General features: G+C 41.6%; 1 protein-coding gene across 2 annotated transcripts in view; it reads right to left on the minus strand.

Annotated features, from left to right (window-relative positions):
- Nucleotides 1–18,182, minus strand: part of ca16b (carbonic anhydrase XVI b) — an 89,023-nt gene extending 70,841 nt beyond the window's left edge. For both annotated transcript variants that reach the window (XM_076110998.1, XM_076110997.1), the window contains exon 1: nt 16,944–18,182. In XM_076110998.1, the coding sequence (XP_075967113.1) occupies nt 16,944–17,028 (85 nt within the window). In that variant the 5' untranslated portion in view covers nt 17,029–18,182. The remainder of the gene's footprint in view (nt 1–16,943) is intronic.
- Nucleotides 18,183–19,106: the final 924 nt, after the last annotated feature.

Here is a 19,106-nt window from a genome sequence, read left to right on the forward strand (position 1 = left end):
CAGGCAACATAGTCGGTGCTGGGCCTGAAGGAGACGGAGGAGCGCTGCACGGCACTCGAGCAACATACAGAAATCTCAAATCCAGATTATGTAGGTTAACCGATAGTTGAAATGAGATGCTCTATACAGAGAGTTTGGCCCAACGGGTATTTCTTCACATTTAGACTTTTTGAAAGTTCGCCTGATTTTTGAATCTGTACGTTCTTAGGAAGCATGGAGGAAAGAAAAAGCTTCAAAAACGCCTACAGAACAACAGCTTGTACAGTGTCTAGGCATACGAAATCATTTTCCTTTCTTCATTGCCCTGAGGGCAGTTAAATCATCTACAGCGGCACGAAGCCACGCTATTTGTTCCATAATATCACACTCAACAACAAGCTAAGAACCCCTGAGAGCCCTTGAAAAACAGCAGCCTAACAACAACCACAGGAACGTTTAACTTCCATTAGTCATTGGGGGCCCGAGTTAAAATATCAATCTTACCACCAACGCTAGCATGAGGTAGGTGAAGGACAGCAATGCCGGCATGTCCGCGTCGCCAGGAGGATTGTTTGGGGATGGAAAAGCTATCAAATACATCCGGCATTTACAGCGTCACTCACACATTAAAGTGTTGCTGTTAGGGTGTTTTAAGCAACACATTTCCTCAAGCTCACAATAGTTATGAAAGTTATTTTTTTCTCTCTACAGATTGCATATTCGCTTCCAGATTCACTCTATGTGGGACCAAAATACAGCAAATAAACAGAAATGTATTCAGCTTGCTTTCCTAATTGTGTGGTACCACTTCTGAAGAAAATGCATATCAAGAGAGAATATCGCCACCCTCATTATTTACACTAAAATAGTGTTATTGCTTATCATCAACAAACGGAGTCAGATGTGACAAACGTTTGATTCACAAATGTGATTCATGTGAAAATGAGAACTCTAACTGCACAGTAAAAGTGCATTATACGGTAGCTAATGGCATATAAAGGCTAAAGATAGAAAACACAACACTAGAAACAGACACCGGTGTGCAGATCTCAGGCTCTTCTGCCGCTCCCCATAGACGGCTACAGTTCCAGCTTCTCGTTCATTTTGTTTAAAGACGACTACCATCTAAATATAAAGCACGGAATATCTTCTCTGGCCGTCTGTCCTTCCTTCGCACATCTCGAACCGCTCATCTGATCTACTTCACACTTGGTGGGTGTATTGCTGGGGACCCCATGGAGTGCTTTTTTAAAAATGTTTTAACATTCAATGTAATTAAACTTTAAATAAACAAGCACACAGCTCTCTGTGTAGCAGCGGGGGCGGAGCTTCAGGACCCCGTAGCTGCTCTCACATTTCGAAAACGATCACAGCAAATTTTGGGGAATGTAAACTGTTATCTCGCATGAAAACAAGTGCTTTGGGGGGGGGCAAGTTATTTCTGGGTACAATGATTTCAAATAAAAGTACTTTTCATACCTTCACATAATACATTTGTAGTTGTTTGGGGCCCTTTTAGTTTGCCCCCCCCCCCCAGGCAGTGACATGCCTGAAGATAAAGACTGTCCCTGGTGTTGTTCCAGGGAAGCAGACAGAAGGCCTATTTCACTGCTGTTCATCCCCGCGAGTGAGAGACACCACTATGTAATGGCAGGTGTATTGCTGAGGAAGCACGGTGTCGAGTGTGTAGTTGTTTGTAGGAGCGGTTCTTCCCGTTCTGAACAGGCATGTTTTGAACGGCACAGTAAGAATAAATGAACACTAATTAGGGCCGCACACAAGCAGTGAGTCATCAATGAATCTATTATCTCCACCCATCCACAGTGACAGGCTGTAAAGGCTAAAGCTGTCAATATTCTATATTTTGTTACCATCAACGGACCAAAACCCACACCGCATTAGTCCGTCTCTCAATACTTCACAGCAGTTAATAGTGTATTTGTTGGGGACTATTTTCAGCTGCGTGTGTGTGAGTGAGTAATTACTGAAGCAGGATGGTGCCTAAAAATAAGACTACAGCGCCCGTGTTAATGGGAATGAAGGAACAATAGTGTGGCTCTGATATGTGCTTCAGCATTTGTGGGTATGGCACAGAGGAACACTTTTTACTGGGATCAATTCATTGTTGGGATTTTTTTGACCGTAAGAAAAACATAAAATTGAATATCAACAGAACTAACCTTTAAGGGCAATAGGATAGGGCTGGGCGATACGTCACTATTGTAATTCATCATCTTTCAATGGAATCAAATCGTGATGAAATCATGTAAGATATTGTGATACACAACTAATAAAATAGATAACAAGCATATAGTAACTAAAACGTCTCAGAAAATCTGAAACTCCTTCCTTCAATCAATTGATTGTCTTAATGACTCTGTTTTTGTGTGCGTGCATGTTAACAGTCAGTGTAAAGCTGGATTACGTTTTTCTTTATAATTTCACTTTATACTTCTTAATTAAATTAAACTTCTTCGTACTTTTTATTTGTCATTTAACTCACACTGCAGTACACAGACTTTTCCGTTTGGTTATTTCATGTGGACTATATATTTAGTGAACTACTTTAACGTGAGCTATTCTGTGATATAAATCGTAAATTGAGATATGAAACAACCTTTATCGAGACAGAACATTTAGGTATACAACAGGATAATCTTAGAACTCTGCAGTGTTTCTTTCTCACACACACACACACACACACACACACACACACACACACACACACACACACACACACACACACACACACACACACACACACACACACACACACACACACACACACACACACACACACACACACACACACACACACACACACACAAAACCGGCAATGACACGTGGCAGTGGAACAAATAAAAAATCCCCAACATTACTGTTACTTACATTAAAGTTACTTCGTGCAGTCAAGAAAGGATGAGTTTATTTAAGCCTAATGATCAAGGGAAGGTGAACTGGGCTTATTTGCAGTGTGTCCGCGATAAGTAATGTGGGCCTGACACTACTTCACTTGTCAACTTCAGAAAAAACTAAATGTGAAACAAAACTGACTTCCCTGGAGAGCATGGACTTTATTAAGTGTTTCACCAAAATGTACGTTTGAATAAAGTCAATTATTTTCCAACTCATCAGTCAGCGTTGTTATCGTTGACATTTTCCTCCAGCGCCGGACTGCTTCACATTCATGCAGCTACGTACAGACAGCAGTTACTGAGGGAGAGGGAAGCACTACTCTTGCACATCACCCATCCCCATTTTCTCATCTTTTCCTTCACTTAGAGGGCGAGAGAAGGCATATCATCACATTTACTAATTAGACAAACTGCAGTCCTAACAACTTTTACATTATTCCCTCTGAATTAGTAGTGAAGAGAAGTAAGCTGTGTTTTTCTGAGGCACCGTGAGTGCATAGAAGGGCAGCCTCTCCGTGCAAAACTGCTCTGTATACGAGGAACAAAAGTGCATACTGAGGGAGACAGCTGCCGGTACAATCTCATCTGCAATGCATGGCGTCTGTCAAATGTGAGAACATCTGCTTGGCTTTCTGTTTTGGTGGATAACTAACACGTGTATTTATGACACACACACACCTACATTTCAAAATGTGCTTATATTATTCCGAATGCCAAACAGCTGCAGTGTGTGGAGGTTTACGTGGTTACCATCGCAAGTCAAGATGGTGAAACAATGTCGGGGGTCGAGCGTAGAAGGAAAGGGAAGTGGAGCTTGATATTGAGAGTGCGTGTGTTTCTCGTTCCTCGGGGTGGTGGGCGATGTGGCTTGATATTCCCGGAAGTGTTGGAGTCACACGGGGACCTCGGACGGGGACTGCCAAGATCAGCCCAATATACGGAACAGAGAGAGCCGAGCCGTCGGGCTGAAACATCAAGCTCAGAAAGAATGAAGCAACAACTCAAATCCCAATGCAGATATTCAGGCCTACACAGCTAAACGCAAACTAGCAGTTTCAGCAAAGAGGACGTTGGCACCCTTGGGCCAAAAAAAATAAAATGCAGCCATGTTAAGTGAAATCAAGCCCATTAGTCTAGAGTTAAAATTGATCCTTCAGCAACTCAATGAAGAATAAAACTAAAATGAAAAATTCCGAAAACAAATTTTTCAAATTTCCCTCGATGGCTCGTCTTTTTTTTTTTGCATATGGTGTGTGTGCGCATGTCAAGGCCTGTCTGGCTTCTTTGGTCATCATGTTAATTGACAGGAAGTGCTACCGCACATTCAACACAGCTGAGCTTAGCCATGCAGGGTGCTGAACACCCTAAAATACAACTTCAGAGCGAGACAGAGACAAGTAGAAATAGTGAAGTGACAGAAACCCAACTTTTAAATAAGTCGAAAACACGACTAATCGCGCGCGCGCACACGCACACGCACATGCACGCACGCACGCACGCACGCACGGCATTGTGTGCATTACAGCCTTGGGTCTCCTCCCGAACAGAAAACAGCAGAATAGGAGGAAGGTCAAAGGGGGTGTGCTCAGCTTCCTCATTATGCCACACTTGCTCTGCAGTCTTTTCTCTAAATGCATCTGAAAAAGAGTGGATGGGGGCCATCTCTTTATAATCAAATTCAAAAGTGTCAACAACTGTCAACCCACTCTCACTTCACTTACTCTCATTTCCTTCAGATTCCACCCTCTTAAAAAAAAGCTATTTTGTGAGTATTTGTCTTACTTGTGCTTTAAAAATACAGACGTCAGACAAATGAGGCCTGAGCAGTGCGTCATGTGTTACGCTGCTCTTCAACCTTTTACTCCACGGAATAAGTGAGAAACGAGCGTTATAGAGCATGTGGGCGAAAAGGTCTAGATGGGTCCGTGTATAAAGTATAATTCATTTACCATTGTCCATGACAATTGTCTTGACTCAATTTTCATTTTTCAAGTTAGCAAATGGCCAACGGGCTGATGTTTTGGTGCGCTGAATTGCATCACAGGTGTTCTTTCAATGCGACAGTAACACGAGGCAAAGCGTGAACCACGTTGAAGCAGCGTCGGCTATCGGAGAACAGACTCACAAGTAGCAGAAGACATTTGCATTAGACCAATGACATGAGGCAATACAACTAAACTGACATTGTTCACAATACAACGTGAACAATGGCAAATGCATTATACTTCATGCACGTACCTAGAGGAAAGTCTCCAGTGTATTCAGCTTTCCATTAAAAAGAAAGAAGAAAATAGAACACATTCTGGGATGTATTCTCTCTACTCAGAAGCTGGTAAGAAACTGACTTTCCTCAATTAAAACTGCATGACTTCCTGTGGAGACGTCCATGTTTAACATGGAGACTCGCATGCAGACTGAACACAAGAGATGGTAAAGTTACATAGTAAATCTGAATTGTGTCAGTGTGCTTCTAGGACAACGCTGGTACAGTAAAGTAAGTGCATTAAACAGCTTGCCGTGCTGACTGATTGAGTGCATCTGGGGCTCTGATGAAAACCATTAACAAGATTAAACTAATTCAGGGCTTGTGACCTCTTTACTCGAACAGCTATAGCTTGTTCCCCTTCCAGACGACAATAAACAATCCTCCACACACAGTGGCAGGGCCGTACATTACAGCTCTGACGATGTCAAGAAAATGTACCGTGTAAAGTGAGGTTTTCAATTTTCAATACGTGGCGATCGGATCGCTTAAGAGCCGAGAGCTTATGAGGTCATTCCTGAGGACACGGTGTGCAGCTCTGCGTGACCTGTCCCGCCATTGATTCTGAAATAAAATCAGCTGCCTCTGGTGGATACATTACACTCCTCGCGCATTACTGCTGTTCATGAATGGGGATGGTTGATTACTGCCGATGTAAGTGGTTCCATCTCACGCAACAGGTAGAGCGTGACACCGATACTGCCGAGCCGGTGATTTGATCGCGGGACACCCGGGGTGATGACGAGTGTTGTTGTTGCTCCGGTGAAGGGATTTAGTTGTAAAATACTACTTTAATAAAGCTGCAAATTCTAGAAATGATGTGGAGTCAAATACCTCACTGCTCACTGGCCAAATGACTCAATGTTGGCCATACATAACACCACTGCATGACTTTACATGCATCACTTCCAAACAGGCTCTCCGTGTGTGCCCGGGGGCCATACAAGCAGTCAGACCCCCCCCCCCCCTCCTCTCTAAATGCTTTTTGATGCTGAACTCTGAATCAATACTTGAAGGTTAGATTTAGAAACGATAAATAAAACTATGAAGACGAATGCATTTCATACCTCTTTAGCAGCCTCACTAGTGTTGACTGTACGCAGGTCTTTATTCCACAAGAACCACGGAGCAAATACTAATTCTGCTTTCCGCTTTTTTTTTTATATAATACAATGAATGAAAGACTGACATTGTTTCATAGGTAAGCTGTTATGTTACTTCCTGTGTTCCGCTGGACATTAAGTTAAGGTCGAAACAGGATGTCAGTAGTATTTGTGCTGCTTGCTGGCTCCATGCTTGCTTTGATTAATAATATCGATTTTTTTTTTTTTAATCTTTACGTCATAATTCAAATTACATTTTATTTTGCAGTTAGTTGAGGTTTTGCACACTGAAGCTGAAGTATTCCCAAGATCCACGATGTATTCATCATCCACTTTCATGTTTTAATTTCATTACACCACCTAAACAAATAGCACGCTTAAGTGTAATTGTGAGTTCAACAAAATGAAATCATTTCTTTTTCACACCAAGATATTGCTGGTCTCCACTCATCCCCACCGTTTTGGTGACTCAAATTAAATTGTGTTTCCAACTGTTAAAAACTCATTAATTTTGCTCAGAACAGAATCAAAAAGGAATAAAACCACAGCGATGTTATTACCAATGGTGGCACCTTTAGGTCTCAGATGCAGTTTCTTCAAAACATGTATAAAATCCAACCTGTGTTTTTGTCAACTGGACCTATTTTGTGATTTTAAATGCAGAAATTATAGCTGATGTCCACACAATATGCCGCTGAAATACTTTTGAGGTATTTTGATGGAATAAATCACAATAAGACGGCCACTAAAAAGGACATCTGCTCCGACCATGGCTCCTCTGCATTCACACACATGTTTGGCCTTGCTTTTGGCCTTGCTTTTGGCCTTGCTTTTGGCCTTGCTTTTGGCCTTGCTTTCATACGTGGCAGCCTGATAGTTGTCTGTTAACATGTGAAAGTGAATCCCATTCGGGTCAAGTCAACAGTAGACTGTCAATAGACGACCATTATATCTCTCATTGAGCATATTTGAAGCCACCTTGGCACCAATTGCATCCTACATGTAGTCAAACGTGCAGCAAAACAGACCCAAGGCTAGTGAACTTTAGATTGAATGCACACAAGAGCAGGAGCGAACAAAGGCTGGAAAACAGCCTTCAATTGAGCAGCACTTGGCCAAGACTCAAGGTAGTGATTCCAATCAGGCAGCAACACCACAGCCAAGTGGTGAAGCCGATGTGGGGGTGCATTTAGTAGCAGTTTATACGGCACGAAACACAGTCGTCAAAGGAAATACAGCAACGGATCAGAACCAAATGTAAAAAGGTAACTCTTTAGTGAGGTACAGCATACAAGAAATAAGGCTCTCACAATGTAGCGCCGCTTCTGATGGGATTTAAAAATATATATATTTTGATGAAGGGGATATCAATAAGTGTGTACGCACGATTATCATCACAGTCAACTATGACGGTTTCTGCAAGCTCGGCCTTCTCCCAGCTCTACCGAGGCTCTTTCCCTCCTTTGTGCAGATTCAGAATCTTCCGATCACTGTGAAGATTGCCGTAAACTACCGCTGCTGAGATGCACCTATTAATCGCCTGGAGAACCAAACCGGCCAGATGATCGGCCATGACCCATGTCACATGATCACATCTACACGCGTGTGCCACTGCTGCGTGATTGTTTTTACGTCGGCACGCACAGGATCGTCACAGCGGCACACACTCAGCATGTCGTCTGTGTGGAAGTTCCTCTCCGTTAGTGAAGAAGACAAAGTCCAAAGTAAGCCGCTGAGGAACAACCTCCATGACCTGTTGAACTTCCTAACACAAGCTTTAAGCAGCTTATCAATCATCATCAAAACTACTGATGACAATGATTTGTTTTAATCGAAGCAAGTATTTAAATTAAAATACAATAATGCATTTCCTAATCATTTGAATTGTTTTATGTAAATAACCATAGAAGACAATAATAAAAGTAAAAAGGGTCTCATTTTGTTTACACTGACTTTGGGATGGTTGAAAGTATTTTTGGGACGGTGATGAAAGTTGGTTTGGAGCCTTTATACAATTATAGTTCTCAGAAAGAAAATCAGAGTCGGCTAAAATCAGAGTCCGCAGGCCAGACTTGTAAAAATCAGAATCAGCCAAGTCACTGAAAGAATGAATCATTTGGTCTATTGACAGAAAATTGTTACAATTTAAGTCTTATTGAAAAAAAAGTAATTGACAAATAATTAAAGCAGTCATTGGTTTCAGCCATAAAGTAAACAAATCCAAGTTTTAAAACATTCCCAAAGAAACCTATGATGTCACAAACTCTAAAGCCGTGTATTTCCACAGTCTGATTCTAACACAAGGCAATTTTTCATTTTAACATAAATTAAATTCAAGTCATAATCAGTTGCCTTTAAGATACCAGAGCCGTCTGGTGCCATCTTAGAAAAGCTCCACTTGTCATCTCGGGTATGAAAAAAATATCAACAACAGGAGTTGTTTTATCAGGTATTAAAAGATCCTCCTAAAATATGAGACACTGATAATTAGTCAATATCTTGCTACATTCTACATGTACCGATTTTCATGGACATTTTTTTTTATTTCCGAGAAAACACAGATGTGCTTAACCGTTAGCAGCAACATTAAGGAATATACTGCCATTTGCTGTAAACTGTCCATCTACAATAGATCTACTTTGGGCCATGAAAACAAACACAGCGATCTAACACAGAACACCTGTACAAACACTTATAGAAACACCTATACAAACACCTGCATCCAACCGTTTCCAGTCATGCCTTTCTCTTATTCTAGTTCTGTATATTTTCGATCAGAAATCTAGGGCAGCAACTATCAATTCATCTGCTAATTAGTTTCTTGGTGAATCGCTTGGCCTATAAGATATTGGTACATGGTGAAAAACGGCTGTTAAAATGACCCAGTTTAAGGTGATGTCTTCAAATTATGAATTTGTCTAAAACCTAAAGATACTCAGTTTATTATCAAGAGCAACCATCAACTCCTGACATTTAACAAAGAATAGAACCAGGGGATGTTTGCCTCTTTTTTTTTTTTTTTTTTTTTTTTACATAACTAAAGCAATCATTACAATAACGTGTGAGCTTTCTGTCAATCGACTTAGGAACGTAGACTAAGTGCTGCCAGCGCTAAGATGAACGTCCTTAATACTGCCCTCTGAATCCTCTTCACCGAATACTTCAAACCTCCTGTCGACAGCAGAAATATATTCACAGGCTTGAATACAAGCCAACCTTTTGTTTTGGTTTTTTTACTCTGAAAGCGGCCACTTTAATTTTATAAAGATGGCATTCAGAGATTTCACTCGTGCAATGAAGCTTCTACTTTTTACTCAACGTTACAGCGATGCCGTTGAGGCAGAGTGGTTGCTAGGTCTCACCTTCCTGAGAAGTGTTGATGATCTCTGGAGTCCCTCAGTGACTAGAGGAGACCTGGGGATAGGGCTCCTCCGCTGTGGTAAACACTTTGCGTCGTGTGGTTTAGCAGTAAAAATATAATACAGTAATATGATATACAGCAGCCATCACACCTTCAGCTCACACCAGAGTTTGACAGATAAAGCAGACACGCAGGAACTTGTTCGACAGTGCGGCTAAAATTACCCGGGATCAACGAGACGGTGTTTTAATTTTAGTTTCAACAAATGTTCAACAAATTCAACTCTTGACCGCATTGTCCCTTCACGGTATAATGAAGACGAGAGTTGTCTTTTTTGAGGAACCATTAAACAACGTCTTTCTGAAATATGAAAATGTCAAAAGGAAAAGGCCATGGTATTCCACTCCCTAGTTAATTAGGGTTCCACTACCGGTACGGTTTGGATGTTTGTGTTGAAGAACAGAAACATTTGCATTCCCCAAAGGGGAGCGTGTCAACAGGATCGATAGGGTAGTCTCTGAACTCCTGTTCTGCCTCAAAAAACTAGCTTACTCAGCACATCTTCTCCCTTGGACGCCTCTGAAATTAACCAACACCAAAATGCCACACTAGCTGCCTCTGTCATTATTACAACACCACACATTCCTCTCACAAAATTCATTTTGTGAAACAGTTGAGCATCCGATAGTAAGCGTTCAGATACAATATAGTGAAACACATGGGAAAGGCCACCAAAATGCTTTAATTTTTAATAACATTGTAAAAATACCAATGACCCCCCCCCCCCCCCACTTATCGTTATTGTTTTTTTTAGAGCTTTCTCACGAAACAGAGAAAGCTCCCATGGAGACAAAGTGTGTGAGAGAAACAAACAGAACATCAATCTGAACAGAAACCCAGAGGAAAAGAGCCGGGGGACGAATCTCTCAGGGTGTTAACTTAGGGAGGGGAAGGAAAAGAAGGAATTAATGAAGTGGGTTTAGCACTGGAGTGGAAGAGTGGATATCAACTCGGTGCTAAACTCAACTATTCCTCTTTATTTACCACGTATGTCCAATGCTCACGATGAGTGACCCTTAATAAGGCATCACATCGTTATCAAATCTGATCGTTGGTGAACCACTGTAATGTGTTTGCATACGTCCCAAAATAAACAGCATATCATCAAACTATGATGAGATATGTCGAGGCAACCTGCTCATCATACTTACAAGAAAAAGAAGACATTTAAATTCCAAGAGTGCACATTTTTTTAATGCCTCGGTAGATTTATTTCCAAACTGCCTTATTTACTGCTGCATCTCTAATTTTTGTGATAGGAAGCGTGTTAGTCATCGCTGCGTCAAAGATAAGGTGTTAGGTGTTTAGGTGTTAGGGTGCTGGTAGCGACAGCTGTTTGCCCAACTTAGCAACGGACCTCTCCAGACGTCCTACAGTCAGAACCTTCAAAAGGTAGAGCCAGTTTATTCAGCAATGAGATGCAATATGCATCTGCTCGCTCCACATTCTACATGTAGTCTGAAAGGAGAGTTAAAATTAGTTCTGTAAATTGATTTTATAAATAAATAGCCAAACTGGAGAAGACAGCTGCTGATTAACAGCTGCTGATTAACAGCTGCTAACCCCAAAGATAACTTATCTTTTGAGCGGACTTTACATCGTTTATATATCTACATGTAGCCCATTGGTCACATTTCTTTAATAACTTCTAATGGATCATAATCACAAACGTCTCTGGGACTATATGTTTGGCATCTATATTTTTGTTTTAAATCAACCATCAGCAGATATATTGACATATTTGTTTTACTTTCATATTGATATCAGCCTCTACTATCCAACAATAATCAACTATCTTCCACAATTAAACAATAGAAAATAAATCTATTTGTTTAAAAGCCGCTGTGTTTTTTGCCCAGTGAAACAGTCTAAAGATCTAAGTGCCGTCAGGTTTGCATGCCTTCGTTTCAATCCGAGGCAAACAACCGTCTGTCCCGACAGTAACAACCTTGAACACTTTCAACTAAAAGAGACCTAAACGCATAGCAACAGAAGGTATACACGGGTATGTTTCAGGCATTTTCTACAGTTGCTCAAAATAACTACATAATTTATGCAAAAGGTTAAACTTCAATTCATCAAATGCAACTTGACTCTCACTCAATGAGCTTATTTTGCATTCTGCAGAGCACCTTGAGCTTGATAACACATGCACAGCCTAATCCCACATCTTCAGTGATTGTCGCCATAATTCACGGCAGAGAAAATGAGCCTCGTGGACGCGATAGCCTACTTTTGAATTTGCCTTTCCTCGCCTCTGAAAAAAAAGACAATCTTGAGAGCACAAAGCAAACACATGCTCATTTGACCCACAATAGCACAATGCAGGAAAGGGGGGGGGGGGGGGGGGGGGGGGGGTGAAGCCTGAGGGGCCCATTGTGTCCAGCATCCACAGGGCAGAGTTGACTGACAGTCCAGCTGTAAGTAAAGCTGACACAGTATCGCACCGCGGCAAGACTGTAAAGGGGAAAGAGGACGAGGCGACTGAAGGACGCGGGACATTTATTGATATGGCGAAGTCCTTGAGTGCAGCAGTACACATCCTTCAGTGACATCGCCTTATTGCCTGGACATTAATCACTATCGTCCTGAAGCCCAGGAAATAAGTGCACTCTCTTCCCCAAAAGCATTTATCCTCCCTAGATTCAACCAGCCTGGTCTAATCTGGTCCGTGTGTGTGTGTGTGTGTGTGTGTGTGTGTGTCCCTTGTTGGTTGCATGTTGTGCTAGGACAGATGAAATGATTTGGTGTGAAGTGGCTGTGAGTCATTCTAAATGATTAAAACGCTACTGTGACCGGCTTGGAGTATCTTGGCTGAAGACGGAGTGAACTCAACCGTACACACCAAGTAATGAAGTGATGACTGATTGCCTTGATTAACATAAGTTATACAAATAAACAGCTTAATCACAATAAACGTCAAATTACTATAATTACCCTTTGAATAAAAAGCATTGTTCTCGTAATGTTGGGCTCATATCAACTGAAACAGTCCACGTCAGTACTGATGCCAGACATCTCCGGGCAGGACCAGCTCGCCAGTAATCGCCGTCGGTTGCTTCGGCTACGTTTCGGCTCCTGGAAACGGTACGCTAGGTATCGATTCTCTTCTAATTCAATTACAATAACATAAACTAAATAGCAGTGAGAAACAAGGTATACGTGGTAGAGTATATTTACTCATTCTGTATGGTACATGCACCTTGCAGGGGATCAATGAAACTGCTTTCATCCGGCAGATTTCTTAAATGTAACCTGTTGACTTTTGAACAGCTCGTAGCGCTATGAAGCAATGTTTTTAGGAGGGGGCCCCCGGTTTGGTTTTTGGCGGGTGCATCCTCGTGCTGGTGACGTGAGAACACATCCTGCCAGCAGCGAAGACGAAGACGGATCGCTAGAATCCAGATGTATCCAGTGTGGGATTTTAAATATATATTTTTTTTAATCTGCTCGGCAAATGACTCACACATTCAACGGATTGGTTAGACCTCGAGAATAACCACAACGCCTTTCGATGAACAACACTGACTGTAAATAGAACTTATTTGTTTACAAGAGACCTCTACAGGGCACCTTTAAAAGGAGCAGCGCAGCCTCGAACTGCCAACATGCTGCACTTTCATCATTTCATAGTAGCATTTCATGTTGCGTAAATATATTCTATAAATATAGACCGGCCTATTGATTTGATTTCTTAGTGCTTAAGATGACTCTTTGGTGTCGGAGCGCACAGCAATGTTACATCTAGTAGTGTGGGAATACAGAGCAAGTATCTCTTTTTAAAAAGCTGAATACATGACCACATATTGCAAATGAGTGGCCTCACCGCCAAAAGGCTGATATGAAACATGTGTTAATAAAGCCATTGAATGGATCATAAATTCTAAAACTATTACAAGGTTGCAAATGTTTACTTACGCTGGAAATTATGACCAATTTTTCAAGCAGCATTTCCCATCAGCAAGGACATTCTGCAACATTAACATTGAACCCGAAATAAATCACTCACACTCTAATACGAACAAGAAATCATTTCAAACTTTAAATTATTCTGCTCGCGTTTGTAAAACTCTCATTTTTCCGACCGTCTTATCTGCCCCCCCAAAAAAAATACAGTTTTTATATTTACCTTGAGGTTATCGTAAATGTCATTAATTTAACATAATTATCCTATTTTTCAAAGAAGCGTGTTGTAGCGTAAACCGAACAGATTTTATGTTATCAGTAACCATAATTTATAGAAGAAATAATAACAAAGTAGCTCATTTCACAGGCTAACGTCAGGCAGGTGAAATGAAACCACCGCTGATCAGTTTGGAAGAGAATAACGCTGCGATGGCGGCCACCACACAACCACACAACACACTAAGTCACAGCTTCCCTTAATAACAAAATTGCATCGCATACAAAGATGATCCAGTCTAATTAGACACATTGATAAGCTGCTCATTAAATTTGAACGCAATAAGCAAAAGATGAGTATCGCTGAAAAAAAAAAAAAAGGATAAACAGCGAATTATCTGCACAGGTGAAAAGTGATTACAGTCGCAGTGTTTCCCCATCGGACCATTTAGAGGGTGGCACCGGCAGCTGGTGGAGAGACAACAGACAACGGTGCGCTGAGCATATGTCGCTGATGCTATTCTACAAACCAGGAGAAAGTTACTTTGGAGACGTTACGTCAGTACCGTACATCCAACCAATCCTCCAGAGGACGTGGAGGAGGACCTTGATGATAATGATGCCGTTGCTAACATCGGTGATGTCCAGACAGCTGGCATCCTGCTGGCACCGCAGCACATCATTAATAACATTAACAGCAGGTTTGCTCACTGGCATTCAGTGCAGTGGTGGTGTACAGTACACACAAGTGTAAATGGTCATTATATCTGTTCAAAAAGTTATTCACTGTGCTACAGATTATTCCCCAGCTGATACCACAAGGCTTTGCGCCTTTATCCATTTCGCCGTATTCACAGAACATGCAATCATTTCCTCATTACTTAAGTGATGCAATCAGGAGAATTTCTATAATTAATGACAAGCTATGCCTCTTTTACGAAGACTACGGAGCTGCAATTCCACCCACACAACTTTAAAAACAAACAAGTAGAGTCTTCGCCAACCACAACTGCTGATATCCCTCTTAAAAGATTTGTATAGCTCCATGTTACTGTAGGGAGGGAAACGTTGTGGGAAACACATGAGATACATTTGTGTCAGTGAGAAGACTGCTTTTTCCAAACAGGTTTGATCAGTTTATAATCTTTTTCCTCTACATACACGCTGCAGACAAAAATTCTCTAAGATGTCGTGAAAATCGTGCCAAATTCAGAGACAGCTATGTCTTTAAATCCGGTGTGCATTGATTTAAGAAAATAATCCCCCTGCCCGTCCCTTTCAAATCTTCTCTTTTCATGTGATCGAGCACCGGTTTGGTAACACCCTCTGTGATGTAAACTCTAAATTCATATTATTGAGATTTAGGTCACCCTGCCTAGTCGGTAGATGAAAGCATTACGAGACAGTGTACAAGTAGTAAAATTGGATTTATCCTCCACCACCTTGGAGATGGTCTGTCGGTCAGCCTGTATATCGCTGTGTCTCAGAGGTCCGTTGAGACCAATGCCATATGAGGAAAAACTCAAAGACGTGTTTGGGGCCTGGAAGGCTGCTCGTCAATAAAGCTGCAAACTAAGAATGGGGATGCAGGGAACTGGGGGATTTGGGGGGGGGAGGTGGGGTGACTCAGAGAGGAACCATTCTCCTGTGTTACATCACTGTGACTTGACTATGGGAGATGATTTGTGCCATAGCATAAAAACATCCAATAAACTAGAAGTCCTTCTCGTGGCTATAATGATGCGACTACTGTTTAGTTACTTTAAATGCTTCTAATGGTATAATTATACAAGCAGACTGATGAACTACTGGGTAATTACTCTCCGACTATATTAGCTTATCACAAAGCCGTTAGTGTGAATGTTTGCTAACAAGTAAGACATTTGCAGTGCAGAAATGCCAATAAAATTGTAGTAACATCACATTGTTTGTCCACAAGAGTGCACTGCATTCATTTTAGAGGTGTAAAATGACTTGCTTAGTAGATAACCTACCTTTTCACAATTATTTAATAAACAAATATAATGGTTCCTTAACAGAAATGGTATGATTATCTGTTTATAATGTTATATCGGTCAACTTATCATTATTTTATGATGATTTCCAGACTCTCAAATATCTATATAGGCACCAAAACAATAAAAATGTTGGAGCCATTGGCAAAATCTTGGAAAAGCAGTATTGGTGTGTCCCCGTGCTTAAGTCATCCCCCTCAACCCAATCATAACCTCGCCTGTTAACGTCCAACCGACCCATCAATCTTTAATAGTTCAATCTATAGTGGCCCAGAATCTGATGGGTCACACACATTTGTGTGCAACACCATTCATCTCAAACTGGTAGACCACTCCTGAAGCCGATATTCCAGGACTATATCTGTGCGCCAATGGCATTAATCGCCCCTCATACATGCACATACATCCCACGAGCCAACAGCGCTAACTATCTCCCTCATCCTCATTTCTACCTACGCACATGACAGCCCGCAGACACATAAATTATACCTCCACATAAACCACGACAAAAACTACAGTAAGCCTATAATAAAAATTTAAAAAAAACTTGTGGACTCCTTATCAAACCACAATAAAGCTGCAGGATTAACAGATAACGAAATACTGTTAATTCCACAGGAGATGAACTATCTCAATGTAATTCCACAAAAGCATCTAAAGTGCCTACAGGAATGATACATTAGCTGTCGTTACATTTCCTGAGATAGATACATTCTTGAGACACCATGTTGTATGAATAACCGGTATTGTCGCTAACACGTTAAGCGTCGGGGTCAACCAGGAGTTGTTTAGCGGGGACTAAATGTTTAGCCTGGCGTTAAAGCAGGGGATAGTTTGCGCCATTGTCCAGCTGCCTAATCAATAGCATGCACACAAATCACGGAGCCCGAACGTCTCGGCGTTAACACACCCGGTGGACGTTAAACTCGGCTCGGCCCTGTAACGTTAAACCGTTAGTGGAACCCAGGCTAAACGGTGCCTCTGAAAAAAAAAAAAAATGTCTTTATTCGACAATGAAAAGTCGCTTTTAGCCTTCTTTATAAAAAACAAACAAATTCAACACTGTGGACTCTCAGTAGTTCGGCTACACGCATGAAAGCTAACACCCGTGTTGCAAGTACTTACCAAGATGACAGTCTTTGTGTTTGGGCAAGGTTAAAAACATTAAGGATAAAATCCACCAGTAACTCGGTTCCCGTATTCTCCGCATGTTAGACTGCTCATCGAGAGCAACAAGAAGGCAACGGGTGACAAAGTTTGAGTCTTTTTCTCTTCTTTAAAAAAAAAAAAAAAAAAAAATCACATACACACGACCGAAGCAGGGACGAAGTTGGCACAGCAGCCACGAAGGCAGAGCATCAAAGTAATGCTCAGCGATTCGGCAGAGTCACTGTTTTTCTGTTGTTTTTTTTAAAACGACAAATTTATTCGCCTCCAGTCCGAGCGGAGGCTGTCTTCAGCTTCGAGGAATGAAACGATACGTACGCTACGGCTGTGCAAAAACAGTTCAAAATGTGCTGGACTCCACCGTGCCTGTAGCGGGCTTCCAGATAGCGACATTCCCGTAGTGTGGAAGGGTCAATCGGCGATCAATCGCTGTCTTTAACTACAGCGGAGGAAAAAAAAAAAGTGGTCGAATATCATTGATTGCACGTGGTCATTATTAAGTGATTATCCGTGGCGTCAGCGTGACGAAGGGCAATGCACAATGCGAAGAAAAGCTGTGCTGGAAACGTCCCATTCTTCCACCCAGGAAGTGGACTGGCGGTCAGGCATGCACGGATATCTGGCTGCTGGTCCCATCTACAGGACAGGCTGCGTGAGAGAGGGAGCCAGCGCGGGGCGGGGAGCAGCGGAGGGAGGGGAGGCGGTTCTTGGATTTGCTGAATGCAAAATGAGTCGGAGCGAACCCAGGGTCTGGTTTCTGTCTATGTTGCTACGATAAGGAAGACTCCAGAAATCAGTGTGGCTCGTGTCAGATAGTCAAATCACTGAAGCCCAGACGTGATTGTGCTGCTTTGTTTTTTGGGTTGTTTTTTTTTTTTAATGTTGCATCAAACATGTTGCATCAAACATGATGGAAAAACTGCCGAGGCCATTTCAGAATCTACAGAGGATTGAAGCCTCGTTCAAAAGGAGAGAAATAGTCATCCTGCTAAACCCACTGATTCCAACCCCCATCCCGTCATCTCACTGTTGTGTCGCTTCCTCCCAGGCCCCATTATTAAAACGACCCTCCTGTGGCCACACACTGATGTCCCTTTGCCTCCTGCTGGCAGAACTGTGAATGGAATACTTTAGCAGTAATCATCACCTGGAATATCATCATGTAAGAGTGTGTGCTGATTGGAGAATTATGCATCCACCAGTGACACTCCCTTAGGTAAATGTGTAGTCAGTGGTCTTCTTGCAGAACTATCCAGCTGGACATTTAATTTGAGGAATCTGATTAAATTTCTCATTTAATTATCCAGTTCTCTGCAGGGCCATTGAAGACAGTCACAAGGGCCCTCTGCTTTTAATGTGGGCCATCTGCTCCCTCTCCAAAATGCCTACCTTTTCAAAGCTCCACACAGCCTCGTGGGCATCCTATGCACGATCCTCCAGGCTGCACTACCTCCGTACGCACTGCAAAACATTAGCGTGGTTGACAACACTCCAGACCTTACTGTATTCTGACTGATCAAGTGCAATGAACCTGAACAGTAGTTTGTGAATTCTTTTCAGTTTTATTTTCTGTCTTGGTCTGTCAGGTGACGTGACAGAATGGCCCTCTGATTACTCATGCAGACTCCAACAATGTTTTGACACATAGACTCAGGGCACTTACTGTTATGTGTAGCATGTGGAAAAATATATACCACCAAACCAGTAAAACATCACAAGTAATGCAAATAACCACATAGAGAAGTTCTAATGTAGGAATCATTTCATTTAAACATAATAATCTCGACTCAAACTCTTTTTTTTTTAACCATATTTTGTTCGTGACTAGAATTTGCTCAGTTGAATATATGTCATATTAGCTGATACAATAAGTCCATCAGTCGATTGACAGAAATTCAATCTGCAACTGTTTTAATGATCAATTCATTGTTTAAGTTAATTCTCAAGTATATTGGCAATCATTCTGTGGTTCCAGCTTCTCGGTTGTTTGGATTTGCTGCCTTTCTTTGTCTTATATGATATCAAAATGTATGTCTTTGGACTGTGCAGCAAAAAAATAGCAGTTCAGAGATGTCACCTCATTGCTTCAGCAAACTACTTTTCATGTGCTGGAATATGCAT

Source organism: Anarhichas minor, unplaced genomic scaffold, assembly GCF_050575085.1.
Source record: "Anarhichas minor isolate MPS153535 unplaced genomic scaffold, ASM5057508v1 ptg000043l, whole genome shotgun sequence".
Lineage (NCBI taxonomy): Eukaryota > Metazoa > Chordata > Actinopteri > Perciformes > Anarhichadidae > Anarhichas > Anarhichas minor.